The sequence below is a fragment of the Cyprinodon tularosa genome, unplaced genomic scaffold (genome assembly GCF_016077235.1).
Source record: "Cyprinodon tularosa strain WSP-4 unplaced genomic scaffold, ASM1607723v1 ctg267, whole genome shotgun sequence".
NCBI lineage: Eukaryota > Metazoa > Chordata > Actinopteri > Cyprinodontiformes > Cyprinodontidae > Cyprinodon > Cyprinodon tularosa.
This window is the reverse complement of record NW_024038971.1, coordinates 99,758-127,667: the sequence shown is the minus strand read 5'-3', so window position 1 is coordinate 127,667 and position 27,910 is coordinate 99,758. Positions and strand designations below refer to the sequence as shown.

Sequence of the window (27,910 nt, the reverse complement as noted above, 5' to 3'; positions counted from 1 at the left end):
TACAGACAAAAAGAACCAGATGTACAAAAGGTAACTGTTAACTAGCTCCACTGGTGGCTCTGTCCACTAAAAAAAAAAAAAAAAAAGCAAAACTCCAACATCTATAAATAAAGGTGTTCATGGCTTCAGCACAGCTGATATTTCTCCCCGGGATGGTTTCACAGCCAAACAGGAACAGACCAGATGAAGCTACTATAACAAGAAAAGCAGAGAGAACATGAACCTATGGGTGGAAACACATACTGCAGAATGGAAGAATAGAGATAAAATAAAGCAGAATTACGAAAAGAGGTCTCCATGTCCTCCAGCAGTTTTACCCTATAGCAGCATAGAGGTATTACCTAACTAAGAGTTGATGTATGAGAAAGGTAGAGCCAATGAGAAACATCTGTCTCGACTGAATTCTCCCCTTTATCCATAATATTACTGAAGAGTTAAAATACTGTAAACGTTTGAAAGCTGACATAAAATATATATTTAGAGTGATCTGATTGGTGTTTTTTCGGTATACAGAACAGAGTTAGTAGATTCCTCCCCTTTATCGGTGAGCAGGCCTAAAACCTAACTGCTACAGAAGAAGAATGTGTTGCTATTGGATGCAATGGAAGACAGGCGCTTAACTCCTGGAAGGAGCTGGAGGAGGGGAAGGGGTTTGAATTACTGATACTTGTCATGTCTGTTGTAATCGTGCTGAGTTTTTTTATTTATTTATTTATTTTCCTCTAGTTCCCAGGTTGTTGTTGTTTTGTCTCAGAATGCTGTGTGGCAGGGATGAATGGTGGTGATGTTACATTATCATGTGGCTGTCGCTTTCGCTCCTGCTGACTGCTCTGTGACAGGCCCACACAGAAAAAAAAAAAGGCACACACACTCAGAGATTTGTGTCAGGAGCAGGCCTGATTTATTAACTGCTGAAACCCTAGATGACGTGTGCCCACACAATCAATAGGAAACGCAGCCACTGCCCGGTCCTTTCTGGGGTTATGTGACGTAGAGAAGAAAAGACACACAAACACACACATATCTGCACCACAGGCCTGCAGAGTGTATTGCATTACTTTATTGATGGGAAATGGATCCAGTCCAGTGTTTTGCTGCCAGTTAGAGGCAGAGGGGATAAACTTTCATCAAGGCTGTCAGGGACATCACTCCTGCCTTGTTTGATTTAAAATCTCCCTAATTGTGACAGAATACTTCAGCATCATTAATTCAACATGTTTTCATTCAAAAGCGCTTATTTGGCCTCATGCTACAGCTTAGAAAGATCCACAAATCTGGTTGATTCCCTTCTTGCAAAACTATTCCAGCATCATAGTAGAGGTGCAAGTTGTCAATAAAGATTTAATCTGGTGTTGATTGATTTTATCAAATGAATAATCCTAAATTGATAAGCGGCTATTTTCTCTTGCATCAAAAGTTTATTTTCATAACATAGCATAACAATTTAATTTTACTATTTGCTTAATTTGAAAAAAAGAAGCCCTTCATTGAATTCTAATAATTTATTGCACTTTATTAAATACTTATTTAATGACCAAAACATTTTGTATTTCTCATACTGTACATTACTAAACTTAGGTGTATCCGCAGAAAATACCAAGACAGGAACAATAATGAACAATACAAAAAAGAATAGAATAAAAGAAGAGAAACACTTGTAAATCCTCATGAACGGAGATGGAAAACTTGTCAGACTTTATTTGCCACTTTGTGTCGGTGATGTGGGCGGTAACTCTGATATAACTCTGTTTTCAGAGCAATCCAGCAATCAGTGGGAGCAACACTTTGCTGTTTGCTGTGCATCTAAATGGCTGTTCTCAGAGGAATGTTAAAGCTGGCTCCATGAAGTACATTAACTTACCAAAGGCCCCACATATTTTATCATATCTTTTTCAGCGATGTTACAAATGATGCTCTTCTCTTCCCTCGCCTTTTGAGAACATCGGTCACTTTGGGTTGAGAAGCTGAAGCTGCTTGGCAATGCAGTACACCCTAATAGGAGCTATTTAGGTGATAACTTAAGGAGCATCTTGGGTATTTATAATCTGAATCAGTACGAATAGAATGCTCTGTGGTTTTAATAATTCGATCAACATCTCTAGTGAGTAAAATCATTGCCAGTTCTTTACAAATTGCACAACCTACTGTAGGTCACATCGGGTGAGAGCCACTGTTTTCTTTCGCTGCTGTTCTCTTACAAAGTTCTTGAGGCCTTCATAGTTTTACTCATTTTGTGACTTCTTAAAGCATTTGGCCGTACTGGAGTTTATCAAGGGGTATCAGGGTGAAATAAGCCACACTTTACAGGTCTTATGTGTTTGTAAAAGAACAAAACCTAACAGAGTTTAGGGAATATGTATTCTCTGACAAAGTACAGAAGCTGTCGTTTGTTTAGAAGCGTATGTTTGTGTAACACAGGCGCGCTGGAAGCTGTTTCAAGCGAGGGGGGCTGATGGCTGGGTTGGAAAACACATGACGTCATTATGTTGAGGGCTGTGGCTGACGTTTTTAACATAATATTGTAGGCCTACATTTGTCGCCAAAAACTGCCATTTCAAATGCTTCGGAACAAAGCATTAACATTTTAAACTTTATTTCTTCTCTTTTAATCATTCTAAACAAACAACAGCTCCCAATCAACAGGATCAGGAATACTTGAATGAAACACGGCCTAAATATAACCTAAACTGAGCAATGAACGTCTTGAAAGTCCATTCGACTATGGATATGGGGAATGATTTCATATCTGAAACAAAAAACACACACAAAAAAAATAACATATTTTATCACTAAATAGCTTAATACAGACATAATATTTAGTGATATGCAGCCTTATTCTAGCGTAGACTTCTTCAGTCACAGGACTACGACGAATAGGCACAGCATATAGAAATAAATAAGAAATAAATAACGCTAAATAAATGCAGTATAGGGGAATTGAAACCATTTCTTACCTCGAAATAGTCAGAAATACGTTTCTGCTGCCTATTGCTAGCCATATCTAAACGAATGTGAGGTGGCGGAAGCTTCCGGGGGAGTAGCCTAGTTTTTTATGAAATATTAAAATAATGAATCATTAGTTTATATCTTATACACAGCCCATCATTTTAATCCCATATCAAACACAGTCTTTTAAAAAATAAATTCATAAATAATTTCATGTTTTTAAGTACAATATTATGTTACTCCACAGCCCCCCACCATGGGGGGCTGAGGCTATGACGAGGGAGGCTGCAGCCCCCGCAGCACCCCCCTTCCCGTGCCACTGGTGTAACATGTTTTATTCATCTGTATGTGTCCAGCATGGCCCGACCAATCAACACTATGCCCGGGGTTCGCCTGTTGTTAGCAAACACGAAGCAGCGGGCACGGGCCAACTCTTAAGGAAATACAACATAAGCAGGAAATAATTATATCAGTAAATAAACAAAAGGCTTATTCTTAGAGTACCGCTTATTATTCAGAAGGCATTTATGGGGCCTGTTTATATTTCTTTGTTTTTTTTTTTTAAAAGCTTCTGCGTTTTTTGAGTTTGGTGTCCCACATTTCAGGAAAGCAGTTTGACAAGAGCGTGCATGAATGAAAGGAGAGAAAAAGAGAGGAAAAGGGGGTGGGTGAGGGAGAGGGGAATTGTGTCCTCTCATTGTTCAATTAAGCCTGTCAGTAATGATCAAGATGAGATGATGGCCATCTTCCTTTTATAGATGCTAATCAGGGACTGATGAAGTAAAGGAACCCCCCCCCCCACTCCTCGCAGCCGTGTCGATAGACTGTAAAATGTGTATCAAAGGTTTTTGGTGTTATTGTGCTGCACGTGATTTATTGTAATAGAGGCCACTTCCCACTGTCAGGTGATTACGTTAATGTATAGACCGTGGTTGCAAAGTTCACAGCAAAGCACTCAGACTGGCATTGAGGTCTAATCAATTTCATTGCCATTACTGAACAGGAATAAATAAAGCTGATGGCTGTGGTTAAGGTAATTATGCTACAGCACAGTGGATTGTTTGATTTTCCTTATTAATTGTATTTATTTAATCCATTTCATGCTTTTAGTTGTGCACTCAGGGAGTTGGAAGGAATGAATAAATCACTCTTAGGCTCATTAGATTCCCCCTCTGGTTGGGATGCTGCGACTGTTTTGTCAGAATCAAATAGGCGAGTGTTATAATTTCCCGCCGGTGTGATTCACATGAAAAATTTCCAGATATTCATCTACCAGCGTGCTCAAACACACAAAGACTCCACACCCACACGCACAGTCGTCTGCTCCCCATCTGAACTCCTGACCTTTTCCAGTCGTCTGATGGCCATTGACATTTGCCTCTTGAGCGGAGCTTGCTCACGTTTCGGAGCTGATGGGAATGGATGATGTTGTTGCTGGAGGAGAAAAGGGAGGGAAAGAGAAATGTCGGGGAGGGGGGGGCTAGATGAAAAGAGGTGAGAGCTCCTCGTGCCGGCCCTGGAATCCATCTGGACCCCCTGCTCTCCAAAAAGGTCACAGGGCGCCTGAGCCTTACATCCGCCTTACAAAGAAGCCATCGCTGCGACCGGAGTCTGTTCAGCTGCAATATGGCTCTACTGCTCTGTCACACATCCTGCCACTCACCCTCACTGTCTGCACACATCAGACGGCAGACATGTAGAGTGGCAGTGGGATGGATGCATTGTTAAAAAGTGTGGCGTCTTTGTCCTTGAAGACAGTAGATGGAGTAGAGGGCTGCACCTGGTTGGATGCTTTCTCCAACTCAAAGGAGGGAAGGAAGCTCATCTTCTGTACCAAGGGAGCCTTCTTGTGGCTGAAACAGGCAGGACAGCAGCAGCTCTCACTGAGGAGGGGGCACACTTGTCTGTTTAAATCATGCAAAAATGGATAAATATGGTCTCTGTACCTGGTTTTATTTTCTTGGAAGTCATTGAAGAGCCAAGTTCATCTCAATCTGTTTGATTTTGGTCAGCTTTTATACTTTGTGTAATCTCATCTACAAATAAGTTATTAGACCAGATTTACATGGTAAAAAAAAAAAAATACTTTTTTTCAAGTTTATTAAAAATTTAGGAAACATATTTCTTGTCTTTTAAGCATCCTATATTAGCAAAGTTATCTTTTATTGGGAATTACTGTGCTAATGCAGGTAACTTAATAAAAGCAGCATCCTAAAAGATGTTGATTATCCTAACAGTGTCATTTCTAAAGGCTGGCAACAATTCAAAGTCCAGTGTGGGCTTTTTCCTGCATGTAATTGATCATAGCGAACTGCCACAGCAAAATAAAAGCCACCACACTTTAATTTTAAAAAGTATATTAAAACAGGGGAAAGCATATGATATAGCATACTGTAGTTGTGCACACTTGTTTGAGTCATAATCAGAGCTATCATGAAGTGTTACTATTTATTTTTAAAAATCTAACACCACCAGCTCCTGTCTGTTTCCCTGCGAAGGTGGCGAGTGTTTGAAGCTTGCTGGCGGCTACAGTGAGGTGAACCCTTATGTAGTGAAAAAGCAACTAGAGAAAGTAGTCCTATGTTGCCAACATAGCCACTTTGTCTGACTTTAACTTTTCAGACCCCTCTAGCAATCTTCCCCCCCCCCCCCCCCCCCCAAAAAAAAACAAGTAGAGACAAATCTAGTGACTTTTCTCTCTGCTTTTGGCAAGTTTAGAGACTTCATGTGAAAGCAGCAATGGTTCTATTGTTATTGTCCCACGACAGCAGTAAGAGCAGCCATTAGTCTCTCCCCACTTTCCTAAGCACTGTCTCACAGGCACAGACAGCTGCCTTAGTTCTCCTGTTATAAATGTATAACGCATGCGCAAAGCTGCAAATGATTTCGCCTCAGATTACAAAGCACAATGTAAATATGATGTGAATAAAGTTTTAATCTATTCTCTTTTTTTCTCAGGAACTGTTGCTCTAAAATAATTTCCTGATTTCGGCACACCTTGAATCACATATTAATCTTATATGTTCGCCTCTGATTAGATACATGCGATACAGATTCAGGCAATGTATAAAAATTCATACATAAAGCAAGCTTAACATATGTTGCATTTCAACTACACTATATTAGGAAAACCTGACTTAACTGATATTTTTTTAAATATTGCTGTGACGATACAGATTGTCATTCCTTTAAACTTTTTTCACTTAAAAACATTAATTCTCTCTAAGCCTCATATTTTGATGATTATGATCTACTTATTTTGCAGTGTTACTTCACTGCAAATAAAACAAGCCTACTATAGTATAGAAGGAGTCATATGTAACTAAACAAAATTCACATTTCGGTTGCAGAGATAATTCAGATTTTATGTGGTAGAATCTACTTCATCTAACAAGATAATAAATATCTGATAACTGGATGATAGGATCGCTTGACGTGCTTCTGAAAATAATAAAGTTTTAACTATTTTCACTCTCCTCTTGTTTAGTAACTGTTCTTAAGTCACACATCCTTCATATTAATAATGAAGTGATGTGCTTCTAATCACTTACAATGCTTCATGCTTTCCTTACTAATATGTTTTCTGCTAAAACCCATCAGCTAAAGACTAAAACCCGGGGCTGTTAAATACAGCGAGAAGTAAAAGATGAGCTCTCGTAAAGGTTCTGTTCATTTTAAATGAATTTATAGATTCAATCGATGAAATTTTCTCCTTTTACTGTCTTGCCAGACTCTGAAGCTGCAGATTTTTATAGCACAGGCTTGAACTTTAATAATGACAGCCATATTTCAGCAAGTTCAGCCTGCAATTTGCAGCAGGGGGAACAGTAAGAGATGCTTTTTTATGTGTGTCAAACTCTTGTAGTTTCAGTTAAAAAGGTGTGTTTAGTAATGTATGTCGTGTCTGTCCTCTGCAGTGCTCAGTATCCGCGGCGCCCAGGAGGAGGAGCCTCCAGATCCACAGCTGATGCGACTGGACAATATGCTTCTGGCAGAGGGCGTGGCCGGACCAGAGAAAGGCGGCGGGTCTGCAGCCGCTGCTGCCGCCGCGGCAGCCACTGGTGGCGTCGGTGCAGACAACTCGGCAGAACACTCCGACTACCGAGCCAAGCTGTCTCAGATCCGACAAATCTACCACACAGAGCTGGAGAAGTACGAACAGGTGGGAAATAGTCTTTATTGACCCGGTGACCTTAAATCCAATAACACTTCTCTGATCCAGCATCTTCACCGACTTCATTTTTATTTACACTGTTTTCTTTTGAAATACAGTGCTACATACAGCATGTAGACACTAAGCTTAAGTAATTTTCAATGCCCTGAAAGAAGGGAGTTACAGTAATATAATTGTGAAGTGAGAAGTGCATTAATGAGAATGGTTGGGCAGGTGGGTGTGAGAGATGGATGGAGACAGTTGATCATTTCGTGGTGGAAATATGCTGCAGAGTAATATTGTTAACATGAGATTCAAAAGATGGAGTGCAATCAAGGATGACCCAAGACTTTTAGGCTGGGGGGATGGAAAAAGTGAGGAATCATAATTGATCCTTATTGGTCTTTGTGTCAACAAGGAGACATTTAGCTTTGTTTGTTTTGTTTTTTAAGTTAAGGAAGGTTTGATCAAACCATAATGTCACAGTATGGTGGCATAGTGGTACAGTGGCCAACTGGTGCAAACATGCAGAAAACAACAGATCATGCTGCAAACAAACAATTGGTTCAAACTTAAAAAGCTCACAAAATGAGAAAAAAATCAAACACCAAACATACACATATATATGCTAAAAAAGAAAGATGCAAAAGAAAACTTGCTTTACAGAACAGAAGAGCCCCAGACCACTGGAGGAGTCCACCACCACCTCATATGGGGCATTTTCTGTATAAATATTCTGCTGTTCTACAATTTGAAAGATTACATCTACGAATGAAAGGAAGGAAAACTTCCTTTTTTTGCTCCTTCCGGCTTTTCTCTGGACATAAAGCTATTACATCTTTACTGAGTGTCTGATCCCATATAACTTAGTGAGAATATAACTCACCAAGTTTTACTGAAGCTCATAGAAATCATGCTGCATTCCATCAATAGTGAACGAGATGATAAAGGAGTTAAGAAACTTTCACCGACTACAGCTGCAATAAAAGACGTTCTAATGAGGCCTTTTAAATACCTTTATATATGTGGTGAGTGACTGTTGTGGTGGGCAAACTAGGTCTTCCCTCTTTATCTGTTGCAAGCTGAGACAAAAGTCTAATCTTCAAATCTAAATAGAAATAAGTTCACATAAACAATGGCTGCACTGTGGAGCTCATTCTCTCTGTATAACAGTGTGACGCTTTTCAAATGAGAACTCACAGGACAACTCATGACATGCCAAGCTTTTAGCAACGCTATCTTTAGCAGGCAAGCAGCCATTATATCAGTCACACACCAGCTCTCCTCCAAAGACTGTAACGTATTGTCATTCCCTCGGAAGTCAAAGCGTTTCTGGGTTTGTCATCTTCTCAGAGGAAGGCTAGTCATCGCTAACTGTCACAGTCGATATACACCTGAGCATTTTTGTGTCACCGTGCTATGTACGCCCTGCATTGGGATGAGTGAGTAGTGTCTTTCCACGTGTGTGTGCAAGCAGAACGGCTGCTCGCCGGATCACTTTGACTGACGTAACCCTGGTGTTGACAAGCAACAGACACCTTGACTCTGAATGCAGTCATATCCAGTGACTGATTCCGACACAGACAGAGGTAGACGGAAAGATGGAGTGAGAAGAGAGGGAGACAGCTTAAAACTCTTGAACGTGAACGGGACTGAAAGCCTGCTGTCATTTTACATTTCTGCTCACTTGTCACATTTTCTCTTCCATTGAAGAGAAGTCTTTTTAATATGCAGAGCACCGCGAGTATCACTGCCTCCGCTGTATGACTCCACTGCCACATTTGTTTGCCTTGAAACATGGCGCTGTGTCTGCCGCTTTAATTTAGACCATTCTTATTACCTCTAACACCACTGCTGTTTCACTGTCAGTGCTTCTCGTGTGAATTCAGGGCCGGTTGGGCAACCACGCAGCTTCTTCAGAATCCAATTTCACCCCTTTGTTCTGTGTGAAGCTGTCGAGCCTCTGAGATAGTTATTTCTCTTATGAATCCTGTCTGTCTGTTCATTCAGGCGTGCAATGAGTTCACCACCCATGTGATGAACCTGCTGAGGGAGCAGTCTCGAACACGACCCATCTCGCCCAAAGAGATTGAGCGCATGGTCAGCATCATCCACCGCAAATTCAGCTCCATCCAGATGCAGCTGAAGCAGAGCACTTGTGAGGCCGTCATGATCCTGCGCTCTCGCTTTCTGGACGCCAGGTCTGTGTGAATCACCATCATTTTAGAGCAGACTTGCTAGGAACTAATGAAATATGTATTTTTAGTAGTTTAATCGGTTAATTTTTATTTATTTCTGTGCTTACATTTTTGTCTGAATCAAGAATTTTTTTTTTCCCTTTTTACTGATATATATTTAGTTATTCAAAATCAGCTTTTCAGTGCAAAATCAGTGCCAGTTCATCTCAAACTAGAACTGTTCAGTCTTTATGTTGCATAAAGTCAATTTCAGATGGAGTAATAGATGTGATAATAATCCAAGAAAGGAAAAACAATGAAATGCAGAAAAACTGAGCAAGAGTACTTTCTCAGGGAAAGAAAAAAAAAGGGCGAATACAATCAAAGAAAAAAAAAAATCACAGGGAAAAGCTACTTGAACCAAATTAAATTATCTGACTGGAAAGAATCTTGGCTTATTGAGAGGCACTGAACCAGGGGTACTATCTATTGTAAAAGCAGAACATAGGACACAAATTCATGTTGCAGCAATAGTATTGTAATATAATATTATTGCAACAGCTGTTTAAATAAAGATTAAAGAGATGCCAGCCTTTATTCATTGTGAAACTGAAAAAAATCCAAGAGAAATGAATAGCTAAAAAAATTATTATTATGCTTTTTATCTTACAGACGAAAGAGGAGAAACTTCAACAAACAGGCCACAGAGATCCTGAACGAGTACTTTTACTCCCACCTCAGTAACCCCTACCCAAGTGAGGAGGCCAAAGAAGAGCTGGCCAAGAAGTGTGGCATCACTGTGTCACAGGTAATCAGATAGATCTGATCTATGCTCCCCAGGCATCCTGAGGAATGTTGGATTTAAAGTAGTTTTCTTCCATGTAGGAATCATAACGGTTTACTGGGCTACTGTCTGTTTCAAACTTGCCAGTTTCAGGAACATTTCCTAAAGCTTGTAACAAATGTTATCTTCTTGCCAATTTAACTGTTACTTCTGAAAGTCTATTTAGGTCATCATCTTCACAGTCTATTTAATTCATATGTACAATGTTTATATACAGTAGATATATGTATTTCTTAGTGTCACTCCTAGTGCTTTTCTCAGCCTCACCATAGATCTAAAGAACCTCTTTACCCTCAGTCTTGGACATCGATCAGATTGTGGGGAAAAAAGCAATTCAGATAGAAAAAGAAATCCAAAAACATCCAAAATCTCTTGGAATTATTGCTATAACATACAGAGGTTATGAGTAGTTTAATAAAAAAAACCTTTAGTCTATATTTTTAGGATCCCCGTTATTTAGAAGTATTTGTTTTTTTTTAATCTAATGTAGCTTCTTTACATTCACTTATTGTGTCATTTAGTTTAGTTCGGAAGTAGTTTTAGTATGAAATTTTAATGTGATTTTATTATTTCCACATCCTCTTGTTATAATAATAATAATTATTATTATTATTGCTGTACTGAAAATAATAGCTAAATATTTCCTACTTTTAGCTCTAAAGATAATGACAACCCTGGCTGCGTTTTCAGTTAACATTGTCCTTTAAACGTCAAATGTAGCAATGCTTTGAAGGCCATTTTGTAGGTATAAAACTCGATATTTGCTATTCCTATCCCATCTACAGGATTGATGTAGAGTTGTTCTACAAATAATTAGGCAAGCAGTTATGTAGTTATGCTAAGTTGGTGACTGTAACCTCTGGGATACTCAAAAGAAGCATAACTAAATCTTAATTGTAAAACTGATGTTTCTTCTTTCATTAACCCCTGTCCACTGGTGTAACAGGTATCAAACTGGTTTGGAAATAAGAGAATTCGATACAAGAAAAACATCGGCAAGTTCCAAGAAGAGGCCAACATGTACGCAGCCAGGACCGCCGTCAATGCAACCAGTGTGTCGGCTCATGGCAGTCAGGCCAACTCCCCGTCAACCCCCAACTCAGCAGGTAAGCTTCAGTGTCATGTTTTACAAGATTTATTGTTTAAAAAAAAGCCACAGCTAAATAATTCAGCTTCTGGTTGAGTTTTCTCTTGACACACAGAAGCTCTCCTCTCCTTAACTAACCAAGAGATTTGCCTTGGCTTTCTCGCCTGTAATTTCAACGCTTCTCGTTTCTTCTCCGCCTTTACACTCTGTCTCCCTCTCTGCGTTATTGACCTCTTGGTTCTTGTGGACGTTAATTTTTTCCTGCCTCTTGTCCGGTTGACCTCATGTATGCCATTAAGCCGCTCGGAGGGCAAGCGGAGTCTTTTGTCATATAGAGACTATGCAACTGTATTGGATTAGTACCGGGCGTTGAAATCAAGTTACCTGATGCTCTCTTTACATCTGGGGAGCTGGGGTCCATTAAAGAACGAAGAAGATTCTTTTGGTCTTCCTGCGCATCAATTATTACTTCCTTAATGAAACACTAGCAGCATAGACATTTAACAGTAATATAATCTAGAAGCCTTGTTTTAACTTAAACAGTTTAGCAATGACGATCTGTCTCATTGTTGTTGTTGGGGGATGTTTTTCTTTACCTACTGACCTACAGCGCCTGTCATGTGCAATTTTGTTGAAAAATAAATATCTTAGTCGTGTAACAGCTTCAGTCTGTTTTAGCCCTTTTCATCAAAACTAAATGCAGTTTTCAATTATTATTCCGTTATTGAGGGTATAAAAAAGGCATCCAAACTAAAATGGCTTTTTTTTCAACTAGGTTTTTTATTATTTATTACATTTGATTAACATCATTGAGTTTAATTTCTTTCCTGATTACTGCTAGACCGGTAGATTTAGGAAATCACTTAAATGTAACTTATCTGGCAACATTAAGTAGGCTAAAGGATATCAAAAGATATGCTGCAGAAGGGCTAAGCACCTAACACTAACCCCTGGCTAAAAAGATAACATGGTAATGTGATAATAGGGGTTGCTTTACAACCTAAACGACTTGGTGTAGACCTAAAGTACACCAGCAAGTCCAAAAAAAATACAAAATAGACAGACTTTGGAGCGGCCTAGTCAAAGTCTGGGGTCAATGATGCTTGACAATATTATAATGAGGTTTAATAAAAAGAAATACAAAGAAGAGTGGGGAAAATATGTCCTTCCATTTATGTAAAATATTTGTTTAAAGCTGTCATAAACACTTGGCAGTAGGTGTTGCTGGCTTATATGCCAAAATCTTTCTTTTAGTTTATGCAGCAATTGCTTTTTTACGTAGGGCAAGGCTCAATTAGATCCCTTTAATGGATGAAATAACAATTGGAAGCTGTTCTTTTTTCATGTGTTTACCTTTGTCTGGTATTAAACATTTTTAATAAACTAAAACCTTCATAAGCGACAGAAACTGTCAAATAACACCGTAAAGTTTTAGCAAGCACTGCACGACCCTCTCAGACTAACCAATTTAATGCTGTTTTGCTTCAGCATGTTCATTTTAACTCCTTCCTCTCTGCCTTTCTTACCTTTTTTTCTTGTTCTTTCTGTCTTCTTCTGCACCTCTCTGTATTCTCAGGTTCTGCTGGCTCTTTTAACATGTCAAACTCCGGAGACTTGTTCATGAGTGTGCAGTCCCTCAATGGGGACTCGTACCAAGGGGGGCAAGTTGGGGCCAACATACAGTCCCAGGTAGGCACATTTCTGAGACTTGAAGCAGTCGCTGACCAGTCTGGGAGTGCCCAGCTTGACCTTCACGCTGAAACTGAGGTTACCCTTAGCCCCCAGCAGTGCATTAATGTAGATAGCAGCATTGTCAAGCAGCTGAATAGACGACGGCAGACAGTTTTGGAAACGTTGCAGCACTCATCAGCAGTCGTGACATGGGTTCACATCGCCACTGGTGCACTGTGGTTTGTGACCTTGCCCCAGTGGACAGTTATGACCACTACAGTGTTACAACTTTCACAACGGATTAAGAAATCAGCACCCATGCTGGTATCTTTTGGTAGTTTGGATGCTTTTAGCATTCTTTGCACCACTTCTTTTCAGTTTTGATCAGTTCTACAAATGCTTGAGGTCACTCATGAATATGCGAAGGGGACAGGCCTTTTAATGAGATAAAGATGTCTTCTAGCTTTGGCTTTATTTGAAAGTTAGGCTTGCAATAATTGTGTTATGTATTGAAGATAGAAGTCTAAATTTGTCTTTGGTGGAATTCAAGTTTTTTTCTTGTTTAAACCATCTGATTTAACATAAAAGCTTTAATAAAATAACCAGCAGCTTTTATCATCTTAAACAAATTTAGAGCTGTTTATAATTCCTATTTAGCGCAGCTGTTATGGTGTCCCTTTGGCTGAGATGTTTAACAAAAAAAACGTTTCTATATTAGAACTATGAACATAAAATATTAAACTTTCATTTGAAAACATATTTTCAGTAGAAAGCTAAGGAATAAAGGTTGTTTAATAGGTAATAAATGTCTAAATTACTATAAAGTAGATGTAACTGTGGCAGTTTTTTCAAATTTGTGCTCAAGAAATTGGTTATGATAAGATATGAGAAACTGGTTATGCCACCCCACTCAGAGAGGACGAGATCAGGGTGGAAAGAAAAAAATCTGATTTTCTTATTCTTTAATAATTATTAATAATTCTTTAATCCAATCAATGAGATTTTCATCTCTGACATTCCAGAGATATACTTTTTGACAAAAGCTTACAAATGCTGAGATTAATTTCACATATTTTTGGAAGAGAATTGGAAATCTATCTGATTTCAAAAAGTAATATAATCAGAAATTTCCAATATAAAAAAGATTTTGACATTTAAACTTATATATTTTCTGACATTTAAAAGTCTGAAATTTGCACAGAAAAAAAATAATTGGTAAATTTATCAGAAAAAAGGCAGAAATTTGCTGTATTGTATGTATGCATTGCACATGGTTTGAGTTGAGTTGTAGTTGTGTTCAGTAATAAAAAACGATTCCTCCTGGTTCAAACAAGTGTCCTTCCACATTTACTATTTGCAGTAGGTCAGCAGCTACTTACTACATGTACGAGAACTACTAAGCAAGTCCTTCTCATACAGAAAGAGCCCGTATGAAAGCTACCACTTAGACTAAAAGGACTTTTGGCATTTTGTCGCAAGTATCTGATTTCAAATCTTAGCAAACATCTTAGTTTAAATGTCTAAAAATGTTTCTTGTAATCCTAGAAATCTCTGAGCTTATGTTTGTCAATTTTACGACATTTGAAGAATTTTCTTGAAGAGATTTTCTTCTTTTTCCCGGGATAATATGTGAAATCAATCTCAGATTTCTGAGAGTCGTAGGGATCTGTCAAAACACTGAACGACCAGTCTGCTGCACAACATGGGGCTTACATATTTCATCTATTTTTAGTGACTAATACTGAACACATGTAAGGATTTTCATTTTAGCCTTCATAGATCTAGGAGAAATACAAACTTTTGATCATAGTTCTGCAATGAAATGAGCATTAGTCAAAGTTCTGCTGACCAATTTTCACTTTCAGCCAACCTTAACATATTTCAATTTTTTTGGTAAGAGAATAGTTGAACCTGAATTTGTGACACTGAGACTTTAAGGCTTTGGTTGCAGCACTTTAGGTTACATTGTTTTATCTGAGACCTAAAAACCGGATTCATATTACATACTGGTAAACCAAGATTATTCATTTTCTCAATAAAAAAATAATACTGACAGTTCTGATGGATGACTTCAGAGATAGTGAACAAAACTTACAAGAATCTGCAGCAAGATTTCAGATCTCGATGACTTATTAACCAACAGCAAGAAATGCTTTGATATTTTGTTTCTTTTTATCATTTTGTCCTTTCGCTTCTTCTATTAAAGAGCTTGTATTAGCTGCAAGATCCTTCAGATTTATTGTTTGTAACCTTTTCCTGTTTATGATAGCCTTTTATTATCAGAGTGATCTTTCCTTGCACATCGCTGTCTTTGTTGTACAGAGCTTTTGTCTGACCAAGGTCTTTTGTCTGTGTCCCCTGCTGTTCCAGGTGGATACCCTTCGCCATGTTATCAGCCAGACCGGAGGATACAGTGACAGCCTTGCAGCCAGCCAGATGTACAGTCCGCAGGGCATCAACGTAAGACCTGTAAACAATCTCCCTCTGTTCTTCCTGACATACCCTATGCTGTTCTATTCACTTTTCTGCAGTGATTTGGGGCAGGATGCATGATAGTTTAAATCAAAGTGCATATCGTAATTGACATGTAGTTTATCATATTAAACTTGCGTCCGGAAAAAATACCTATAGATAATGTAATATGTTGCTGAATCTGAAGCTATCTTCTTATTCAACCAATCAAAAGTCAGAACCAGCAGCTGATCTCCACTTTCCGGACTACGGTCAGGGTTGCACTAAACGGGATGCTCAGCACTGGAGGCTGCGTGTTAGCGTGCAGATCCACGGTGACAGGCTGCACGAGGGTTGAGCAGAATCGATACGACAGTCACAGGGACAGAAAGAGCGGGGCTTTGGGCAAACAGTCCATGCACATTGACCAGATCAGTCATCCACAGGAACAGCAGCACTGACAGCCAAGCCTCTGACATGCCTCCTGCTAAAACAGGAAGTGCCAATTCATTCAACTTGGTGCCAAAACGCAACAGGCTAGATGCTTTTGCTTTCAGATATAAAACAAGATGGGAGTCATGGAGGATAAACTGAGAATATCTTCATGCCAAAATCTAAAACCATAGATTTGAAGTTTCACTGTATAACAGCTAGATAAATCAGTGTCAGTGTATCTAAACAATGATTTTCTACTTAAAAAGGTGTCCAAGCTGTCTTTCTTGCAAAAGTAAAAAATGTAATTTTAGTGATTTAGGCCAATGAGGGAGGAGCCTTTAACTCAAATTTAAAAAGTGCCATATATATATATATATATATATATATATATATATATATATATATATATATATATATATATATATATATATATATATATATATATCCCACATCAGCACGTAAGACCTGAAAGAAAACCAGAAATCCTGTTTGGGTCAAGAGAAGTCTAATACAAAAAGGCAAGTTTAGATTAAAACCAAAAATCGAAAAACAGTTTAAGCTAAAATTGCTTGCATAGTTCGTTTGAATGAGGTTTTTTATATTTATAGAGCCCAAATGATGTCATTTTGCTCTGTACAATTTACTGACTGAGCTCTCGTGGCTCACCTCTCTCTCTTTATCCTTGAACAGCAATTATACCCCCTTAAATTGCTGGTGGGTGTCGCCTCACTCGTAGACTGGAAATGTGTTTTTTTTATTCTTTTTCCTCTCTGAATGAGATGACAGACGGTCTTTACGCAAAATAACAGGGTTTGGAAATAAGAGGCTGCCAAAGCACATTCCCAGCACTCACTAATAGCGTGGAAATTGCAATTAATGTCCTAAATGGTCCTTAGTCGACCTTTTATCGCGATTTGAGACGGCTTCCATTTTTGAAGAGCTGCATTTTATTGTGATAATTTATTCTTTTATCAAGCATCTCAGGGGTATATTCTAGACACATGAAAGCTCTGTGTATTCTGTGTTTCATCTCCTCTGTTTATTTCACATTAAGTCAGTCGTGTGAAGAGGAAAGTGAGAGAAGTGGCACAAAAATGATTTTTAAAGCTTCTTAGCATTTCAGTGATCTGCTTTAGACAAAGTATTTCATGCTTACATAAAAGTTAAGGATTTACCTTTTGTAAATCCTGACAACAAAACACAATCTACTGAATCTGATGGGATTTTGTTTTGTATATTCCTAAAAAATGCAGGTTTATCTGTAGAAGGTTTTCAAAGGGTTAGGAATCCATAATCATACCTTGTCACATTTAAACCTTAAAAAAAAAAAAAAAAAAACAGAAACCCAGTTTGATCAGCTGACATCACTAATACGCGAGTGGTTGGGGTAAGGAGAGGCAAAGAACGGTGGTGGGTAGGACATTTTGGGATGTTATCTACACAAGCTCTATAAAAACACACTCAATCCTCACTGTCTGGTGTTTTAGGTCAGTTAGGATGGGTCACATTAGCCTGTTTGCTAAATGCCAAAATAATAAGAGAATTCTTATTGTTATATTATAGAAGCTAAATAAACCAATATGAAGAGGGGACATTAAGGAATCTGAGTAGAATCGTGGCACACATGTTAAAGGCAGCAACTCAAACATGCTAGCTTTTGTTGCATTATGAAAAGATAATAATAATATTCACATAGAGTTCAGGGAGCGAAATAGGGTCCTTCAAAGATCAGGTTTATGCTTAAAGGGGCTTATGCATTCTCTGTTTGAACAATTATGTGCAAGTCAAATCAATATGGGATTCTCAATCTATCTACTATTACTTTAAGTCTTTCAGTTTTTGCAGAAAGATGCTAAATATCTTCTGTAATTACGGCAACAAACGACAGCGACAGAAAGCTGTCGTCGCTGCCATCCTGAAACCCACCTCACAGGATAGGACAGTGACGACACAGCTGCAAATCCCGCTCTCGTGTCGCTTGTCTCTTAGAAATATGGATAATTATGAACTTTAAGTGATTTTACGGGTTTTTTTAAGCAGCCCATGACAGACACGAAAACAAGGCTAAAAAGACAGGAGAGGTTTTACCCAAATCAATTGAAATCATACATTTTAAAAACGTCTTAAAAACTGAAATGATGGTTTCCTCTATGTTGAAAATGGTAGCAGAACTCCATCATTCATCGAAATATTTGGTTTGTAGTAGTGCCTTGTCACAGTGAATAAAGTTGAAAGTTTTACAGCTTTCTTTTGTCACGATGCAATCCTATGTGTTTAGTTCTGCATGTACAAGCTCTAAATTTCACATTCTCAAATTGCGCTGGTTGTTTATCTGGGAGAGAGCTAGCAATCGTGTAAGAAATAAATAGAAAGTTAGTGACTTCACCTCCCCGTGAGATCTGTTCTACAATCATCTGTTGGGTAATGACATCAGAGCAACTAAATTAAAGGTGCGAAAGCTAACTTTGTACATTAGCTTAAAGTGTCATTATCTCCTGACAGTAGCATCTTACTGCCTTTTGCGGAAAAACAACACTCCCAGTCAGAAACAACCAATCAGAGACAGGTAATGCAACAGTGTAAATCGTGCTTTTGTTGGTTGCTCAAACCCTCCCCTGTGGGTCAATGTAAAGCATATGACTGTGCTATTATGTAGTTGTATATCTGCCGTCGTCAGTAGCCCTGGTAACTATCCTGCATGTTCGCAACAGGCTCCTCTGAGGTGGAGGAGCTGTGGAGCAAGGGCCATAGCACTGCAGGGAGAAAGGAGAAGGGACCTTTAAGAACTGCTCTTATGTTCATCTTCTCAAAACTCCCTACTGCAGCTTTAATGGAGCTCAAGAAGCTTCAATAAAAAAGTAAAAAAAATGCCATCTCTGTTCTGGGAACATCTCTGGAACCTCTGGAGAGGATTTTACAGAGAAGAAAATTAAGAACATTACAGAAAATCGCAAACAATGTTATACAATAAAAGATTGTCAGAGGCTTCTCTTGATTTGCTACAAGACAGACCACTACAAGAGATCCTTCCTGCCTAAAGACAGCAGCTTCTACAGCAACTCATTGAAGAATCCTCTATAATTTGAGCTATAAACGATTTTCATAACCGTTTGGGAGTTCTAAGGTCTTTATTTATTAACTGAATTCCAGAAGGAGATGGGTTCTGTGTTCAGCAATTTGCATCACTTTGTTTAAAATGTTTGCAGAGCTTGCAAAGAAGCTGGATGAAAGTCATCATAGAGGGTTGTTATTCACAGTTAACTAATTTCTAATGCAACTAGCATGAGAGAACTTAATTTCTGAAGACTTAAGTGTTTTTTTTATGATGGTCATCCCTAGATTTGGAGGAAAAATGGGGAAAGTTGGACGCTTCAGAACACAAACCAAACTGCAAAATATTGAGGGAGCATTATAATTTTACTGCAGGATGGACAGTCTGCAAAATAAATGACACCACAGAGAAAGAAAGTTATATAACATTAGCCAGAAAGTTAATGCAAAGGTCTGACCTACTTAGTTATACCAACAAATTAGATATAAAGTTGCTATAAAGAAGGAAAAAAAAAGTTAGTGTTTCAGAATTTCCATTAAAACACTCTTTAATACCCAGGTAAACACAACATTTGTGGTGAAAACCTATAATCTGCGAGTGAGCAAGGAAATACAATCTTAGACCCAGTTACACCAGATCTATCAGAAGGAATTGGACAAAACGCTAAAAACTATCGTGAGAAGCTTTTGGAGGAATATCCAAAACAAGAAATAGTTTATAAGCATTTACATCAAGTAAACAGATGTATTGTTAATTTCTGAAGGATTGCTTCTCTTCAGGATTAAAATAATGAAAAAAAAGATTTCGCAACTCTTTAATCCTAACTTTTGTTTTTATACAGTATATGCAGCTATATAGTTTTAACTTTAAGTATTTGTAAGTAAAAAAAGCTGCTACTTAATAAAGAATAGTGTTTCCTGTTTTAGATTTGTGTTAATAAAATATTTTAGAGAGTTTGCAGTTGTGTTGATTCCCCTTCCTGCCCCTTTATAGCCTGATCACTGAATAATCAAATATTTATTTTTAATTAAAGGATTTAGCTGTGAAGAGGAATATTTCTGCAGTCTTCTCAACTAATCAACATAGTGCTCCTGTGTGCATAAATTTCACATATGCTATTGCGATTGTAAAAAGACATCTGAGAGAAGGGTGTAAGGAATCTGTCAGGCCTCCCTAACCATTTCAGCCTTGGTCCTGCTGAGTATGTATCAGTGTTTTGGGAACTAATTAGGAAGTCCCATTTAATGCCAAGGTTGAAACTTTCAGAGTTGGCTATCAGAAGCAAGCTTTATCTAATTTTAGCATTTCCAAAGTACTTCATGGTACAGTCAGCCCAAAGGACTGTCTTATGCTGTTGTTGGGTTTGAAGCCTGTAGAGCAGGAGAGGGCTACTCCAGTTCTTGAGGGTCAGTGTCCTGACACTTTTAGATGTGTCCCTGCTCCAACACATCTGAGTCAAATAATGAGATAATTACCAGTACTCATGAGAACCTGGCTCCAATTGTATCGGGCAAATAGCTAAGGACGTTAAGCCAAAGGGGAAGTATTTCAGCAACCATCATGATAAGAGCTGACCAAAAAGTGCTGGTAGTAAGGAAAGAGATAGGAAAAGGAAGCAGCATGCTTTAGTCACCATTAGGACCTTGCAACATTCCAATCCACCACATAGGAGCTATAAGGTTACCCACGATGCTTTGCAGACAGGATGATTTTTACTAAACCACTACATATTATTAAGACATCTATATGTGTGACACGAGCTACTGTACACATCCTCATATGTTTCCAGCTGTTATCTGCATTTGTGTATTTGGAGATTTTTCTATAAGATTGTATTTTGAAATTGACATAATTCAATGTGTGTAATGAAATCCATAAGCTTTAACCGCAGGAGTCAAGATTATCTTTATTACCCAGAATAGTGTTCTTACTGTTGTTCCTGTGAAATCAGAAGAGATGTGAGCTAGGAGCAGCAGGTAGAAGCTACTATTTACTCGATTTGGAAGGATGCCTTTTATTCCGAGGACATAATTCAGCCATTTGATTCAGTTGAAGATACTGGCCCTCAAGGACCGGAGTATTTTATTGCTATTCCTGTGTTCCATTTTAGAGGAAGTCTTTTCAATCTACTTTATTTATTTAGATTCTGCTCTTAATAAGTGTTGCTGAATTTTCCATTTTTAACTATTTCCTTTCAGCTTTGCTTCTAACATGAACAGCCACAACTGCAGAGATGCTGATATACCTGGCACTAGATTATTGCCTTGATAAATGAAAAGAATAATATAAATATTATGAATAGGTACATATATTTGCTTGTATCAGATGGCCCAACGCATTAAACTAAGGTCTGTTTATTTTTATTGGTTTCATCAAGACAGTGATCAGTATGACATCAGAATTTAATCTGCTATTTGCCCACTATGTTAATCATTTATTTTTAAAAGAATATGGAAGGCTGAAAATCTCATGTATTTAATGTCATATTAAAATAAAACCTAGAGGTTGATATTAAAGTTACAAGGTAAAGTTTCACCAGTGTAGATAATTCTTAAACAAACCGATTGTTATATTCACTGACTGCTTTTAAAGGCATTTGTTTAAAGCATATTTAAATTTTGAATAAATAAATTGTTCCTTATATTAAACAGTGATATTATCCAAAGAGAAAACAGAATAGTGAGGGATTTAATGCAGCAGAGTTAATATAAAATAGCTTTTAGACATTGTTATCCCTAAGTGAATTTTTATATTTTTGCAAAATTGTGAGGAATACAGCATGAGCAAATCTTTTAAAGATCCCTCATTAGTTTTATATATGATTTAAACATTTCTGGTAGAGATTCTTTTATTCTTTCAAATATATTCAAATCTGCTTCTATTATTCCTCTCTGTCCATTTACACTAATTTTAAAGCTCTTTTCCTACATGAACATTTGGATTTTGATTGGCAAATCAGCTACCGATCATTTACCTTTTTTTTGTTTAATTATTTTTTCTATCCTTTTTCAGTCTTTGCATTCTACTAACCACAATCCTTCCTTGGTTGGTTGTTTTTCGGAAATATTCTTCGTGGCCTTGTGTTTTCTCTAACTTCTTATTCTGGTTGTATTCACAGACAAACGGCGGCTGGCAAGATGCTCCGACTCCTTCATCAGTGACATCGCCAACAGAAGGACCCGGGAGCGTCCATTCAGATACTTCCAACTGAAAATCTCCATCTCTGCATCTCATCCACGAAAAAAGAAAACAAAACATACTCTGATGTCGCTCCTCACAGTGTTTAAAACCAAGGAATTCACTCGCCCACATTTCGACGAGACCCTGTGAAATCCTTACCCTGAAACAAAAATGTTTCTCAGCTTATGACGTCGGACTTTTGGGATACAAATGAGAAGTTTCACAAGAAAAATCCAATAACATTGCAATCAGCAAAGGGTTTGTACAGCTTTCACATTATAATCCGAGGGCTGGGGTTCCTTATTCATTCACTTGTATTGTTTTCACTCAGTATGATGAGATGATAAAATAAAAGTAGATTACAAAATAAAATCATTGGTTTAACTAAAAATACTTCATTCTACCTCTCAGCCACTAATAAGAGTAAAAAAAAAATGTCAGTGACCATTATTTGTTTTTTGTAAAAATGAAATTTTTGTCTTTGCAAACAAGAGGCACATCTTCTTACATTTTGTTGTCTCTCACCGACTCTATGGTACGCCATTTAGACTTAAATATTGCTCAGTTGTTTACAATGTGTGCTCTATAAAAGTATGTTCATCCTCCCCCTCTGTCCCTGACAAGTCAAAACGGAGTTCTGTCAGGAGATTTTACCTCTAAGGTAACCCTGTGAAGTATGTTATCTGTAAAACAATGAAATAAATACTTCTCGTCAAATCAGACAAGCTTGACATCGTTCATTATGATGCGAGGGATAAAAATCGTATTGCAGTTTTGACAGATCTTCTGCAGCACATAGGTACAAAGAAGGATGCAAGTGAAGTCTGCAGTACTGTAAAGCTGTTTGGAATCTCCTGTAACATTTTCTTATCACATTATACTGTCTTTTTTTTGTCTGATGTTGCCAAAATGCTCACATAACCGAATCAAAATCCAAGACCTGACATGCAGTGCATCCTATCATCAAATATTGCCTATATTTTTCTTTAGCAGCTCATTTACATGACTCCTTTAAAAGCATCTGTACTTTTAGGAGACTTAAGATATAATATTTTATGATAGACAGACAGAATCAAGAGATACAGAGACATCTTAATGTTAGCTGAGTTTTCAGGGCATGTTTTTTCCACACAGTGGATCCTTGCTCCTGATTCTCAACCACAGCTTCAGAGCTGCTCCAAGCATGAAGTAACTGATTATCATAACAAAAGACGTATGAAGTGCGGCTCAGCTTTATGAACATTTAAAGAAGAGTACATTCCTCATTTTCTTACCCTTCATCCTCTGGAGCTAATCCAGAGCTTCTCAATTATATCATTCAGCGGCTACTTTAGCCATACAAAAAATAAAACATTTTGTCACTTATAAACAAATATTATTCATCACACATCCAAGATTGGACATGATATGTCAAATAGTTGTGTTTTCTAAGCAGCCCAACCTTGTTTATAATTATTTTTTTATGTTGTGTGATTTATCTTTTTGTATTTGATTTTATTGGCATGCTTAATGCTTTTGTTTTGGCTGGGGAATGGGGGGGTGGGGTGGGGCGGTGCGATGGGGTCCTCTGTTCTCGTGGTTTAGCTCATGAACTTTCAACATGTGTTTCTGTGCACCTGTTGTGCTTGACTTGCCTTGTTGCAAAGGGTTTTCAGCACATTAAAATAATATGTACTACAGTGCAGTCAAATAAGTTTCTTTTTTTTATTGTGGGGCTTATACCTAACTCATTTTTATAAACGTTTCTAGAAATATTATACAAATATTCAGAATTACTTAAGGCAAATCATATTTCTGTCCTGGCTTAAATATTAATTTAAGGTCTTCCGACTACTTCCATGGCCTTGGGTATATGATATTTTAGGTTTAAAAGGATGGATTCAGTACATTGATGCATAGACGGGATGCCACCTATATTCAGTTCAATTCAGTTATTTATATATTATATATTAACAACAAATGTAATCTCAAAGCATTTGACAGAGATAATTCAATCAGATCACACAGTTACACTGGTTCAAAGTTTCTGCCAAGGAAAACCAGTTGATTGCATCTGGATGAGTTGCGGCGATGATAACATTTAGTCGTCGACTCTACAGCCACCCTCACACCAAGCATGCATGAAGCAGCAGTGGAGAGGAAAAACTCAGTTTTAACAGGAAGAGACCTCCAGCCGAACCAGGCTCAGTGTGATAGCCATCTGTTGAGGCCGACTGGGGTTCAAGGAGACAGAAGTAGACATAAAAGGACGCAGAGATACAAAAGGTAACTGTCAACCAGCTCCACAGGTGGCTGTTTCTACGAAATAAACAATTAAGCAGATGAGCTCTAAACCAGTTTTTACATCAAAGGAAGAAACAGCACATTCAGTTAAAGAGTCAAACAGGAGCAGATCAGATGAAGCTATTATGATGAGAAAAAGCAGAGAACATGAAGTTATGCGTGGAACTAACAAATACTGCAGAATTGGAGAATAGAGATAGAATGAAGAAGAATGACAAAAAGCAGTCCCTGTGTCCTCCAGCAATCTAAATATACAAAGCATAAATATGGAAAATTGTTCAGGATAACCTGTTTAGATGAAGAATGAGTAAGGTAGAGCCAAAGAGAAATGTCTGTCTGGATCAGGCCATTCACTCTACCTCCTCCTCACCCAGTGAGGGAGCAAACAGTACTCTGTTTTTTATCTTTACATAATTTCAGCAACCAGCTTTGTTGGAGCAGAAAGTTGGTAGATTGTCTCTTCCTGTTCTAATGCACAAAGCAAACCCCATAAAGTCTTGTTAGGATGGTTTGATGTGGAAGCACCTGTCTGGCCTGCGCAGTCCTGACCTGAACCCCGTCTAACTACTCTGTGAAGAAGTAGAGCAGATACTTTGAGCCAGGCATTTTTGTTCATCCTTAGTGTCTGACCTCAAAAAAGCAAGCCTGAAAAACTGGTCAAAATTCCGATAAGAAAAATCCAAATCAACCTTTAAAAAGTTTCCAGTAGGAACTTAAGCTGTCACAGCTTTTGACATCATACTAAACCCCCGATTAGAAATAGGTTGTCACAAAAATGGGAGCTGTACGACGGCAGAGTAAATGTGTTCAGCAATGTTGTGTAGGTTCAGGCACTGCAACACTAAAATACATGAAAAGACAAAATAATGTTTGGAACTTGCTCTTCCGGAGGGGCTATACCATTTCTTTTTTTTTTTAAACTTGTATTGACCATCTGCATGAACATGTGGAATATGTTTTCCTTTTGTCCTTAAGCTGGTTAATAAAAGATGGTAAATGGACTGAATTTATAGAATAATCGCAGCAGTTAACACTTAAGTCATTCACCCAGTTGCACGCACAAACATGCAGACATTTGTACACAGAGGGAATCAACTCTACACCTTTGGATTGCAAGATGGCTTCTCTTAAACTGAGCGACAGTCACTCCAGACATTGTCTTGGGGTTGCCAAATCACAGTCTCTACGTGCACCCAAGGCTGAAACTGTGCAAAACATTTGGACATTTATATCATACTGTTTCCCTTTGGATGATACATGTGAAAACTACAGAGCAGGTAAAACATCCATGAATTAGACTGCTGAATAGCACGGTTTCTGCCCAGGCACCTAATAAACATCTTTCCTTTAATACAGCTAAACTGTTCCTGGCTTATGCTACTTATTTTCTTTATATAACTTTATCATATTAAAACAATACAAATAACGAATTTATTATACTAGGTCAATAAGTAGCTACGTAATGCTACAACAAAACAAGGAAGAAGGTGTTGATTAGCAGTGCAAAGAATTAATAGTTCTGACACATTTAAAAAAATATATATATATAATGGGGGGTGTCATTAATTGTGGCACTGTCGATTGTGTTACAGGACAATTATTTCTTGCAGGGGAAATTCTCAACACAAAAAAAAAGATTAATGGTTGGATTCTTCCAATTTTTTTTTCCAAGTGAGAGTTGGATACTGCAATAAAAGAAGAATTTATTCATTATTATTTATAGGTTTGCCAGAGCTGACAAAAAAATGCTGACAGTTCTGTTTCTCCTTTTAGTAGGTACATTGAAGTGTGCTCACAGAAATCAAATAAGAAACCCGTTTAATTTCCCATATTTATGATATTGAGAACCTGAGGAGGCTCCTGCTTTGCCGCCCTCATCAGCACTAAAAGCGACACAATGATAAGGAAAGATCATAAGAATTCAATATCTTATCTAGACTTTTCATGTCTCTATTTAATCCGGATTATTGTTCCTGCAGAATAAGTCAGAGTGGAGACAAGGCCAAAGCATTGAAAATCAAAAACATCACATCAAACCTATTTTGTAAATCTTTAAATAGACAGATTTTTTTGCATTAGGTTGTTAGTGAATAAAGATAATGCTTTACACAGGACATAGATGGTCATTTAGGTGCATCATCAATATGCACCATTTCAACTGAAGGTGAATGACTAATAGAAAAGTAAGGCTGTGTAAAAAATCAATAAAGTCAAGATGCTAAAATGTTCATGCTATCTACAATGTTTTACCTTTATATCAGGCAGTTACTCTGAATGCAAATGCTTCACATTTTATTGTGCATTCATGATGGGGGACCTTTAGCCTTACTACCTCTTTGATGATGTCTAGAGTTATCTGCTGCAGGTAAGATATGAACCAGAATCACTTGGAAGAACATTACCACCAGAATATTACACATCCCTTTAAGATCACAGAGATTGTTGGGTTTTTGTTTTTGTTTTTTCAATCATAAGCACAGGAAAAAAAAAAAACAGAAAAGCTTAATCATAATATTACAAAGAGTTTTATATCTTTAAAAAGAAAAAAGCTTCTAAAACATTTTCAGCAATTTACATCTACAACACAGTATGGCAGGTTGGAAATGTCATAAAAAAAAAAAACATTCAAATTATATATTGGGCTTATCTTTTTTAACTGCAAGGGTTTGTTTATATTAATTCCTGAATAAATGTTTTACTATGCATTTGTACCAAAAATAACAATCTGTTTTTGTTTAACTTATTTGTAAGCAGAAAATCAAACCTGAGCTACAATTAAAATTTTTAAATATTATATAGTTATTGGGATTTTTAAAAAACAGTTTACTATTGCAATAAAAATTGTTTTAATGCATTTAGGTCAAAACGTCAGTCTGTTTTTGCCATTGATATCTGTATAAACAACAGACAGAAAGAATGATAATAGCCTTTATTCAAATCAGACCTGTGACATTATTTGGCTGGACATCTGCATGTCTGACAGAATTACTTTCATACTAACTGAATATCTGTAATTGGCCAAACAACATGCAAGCGAGGGTGCAAGGGAGCAGTTGGCGGTAAAGTCTGCGGACGGTCACAGGCTTTGACTGCTGAGCGAGTGTGAAATGCCAAAGCCAGACTGCTCCCGTGCACCCTGAGGGCACCAGAGGAGCCAGCCTGCTCTCACCAGCAGAGAGAGAGAGAGGGCATCAAAAACAATCTGACAAGACTTCACCCCAAAAACATCTTCTGGCTCGTAAAGCATCGCTCAGCGCCACAGTGCTGGGGATGAGCCTGATTATTCCGGCTAGGACCCTGCAGCTCAGCAACTGAAACAAAAACATGAAGTGAAATCACTTGAACTGAGCGAGGAAGTGTTTCATCCTATTTTTGAGGGATTCGGTCACGCGGCGTAGTTTTAACACCTCCTTGTTCCCTTTGAGGTGGTGAGAATGTGCAGGGTGATTGAAATCTAATGTTGCTGTTGACATTTGCCTCCCAAGATGACAATGTACTGCTGTTTAAAGGCAGTCTCCATGGAGCTGCACGGGTGGAAGGGCCCAGACACCTTGTCTTCCCTTTTCAACGGCGGCCAGCAGACCTCTCTAATGTGTAGTGACACAACAGCCCAGACCCTGCTGCTGCTGCT

General features: G+C 37.9%; 1 protein-coding gene across 4 annotated transcripts in view; it reads left to right on the top strand.

Annotated features, from left to right (window-relative positions):
• Positions 1–22,718, top strand: part of pbx1a (pre-B-cell leukemia homeobox 1a) — a 69,175-nt gene extending 46,457 nt beyond the window's left edge. The window contains exons 3-9 of one of the 4 annotated variants that reach the window (XM_038289268.1): positions 6,864–7,108; positions 9,110–9,300; positions 9,949–10,084; positions 11,067–11,226; positions 12,784–12,896; positions 15,249–15,347; positions 21,935–22,718. In XM_038289268.1, coding sequence (XP_038145196.1) covers positions 6,864–7,108; positions 9,110–9,300; positions 9,949–10,084; positions 11,067–11,226; positions 12,784–12,896; positions 15,249–15,347; positions 21,935–22,027 — 1,037 coding nt within the window. In that variant the 3' untranslated portion in view covers positions 22,028–22,718. The remainder of the gene's footprint in view (positions 1–6,863; positions 7,109–9,109; positions 9,301–9,948; positions 10,085–11,066; positions 11,227–12,783; positions 12,897–15,248; positions 15,348–21,934) is intronic. The other 3 variants (XM_038289269.1, XR_005281153.1, XM_038289270.1) reach the window with 3 other exon arrangements.
• Positions 22,719–27,910: the final 5,192 nt, after the last annotated feature.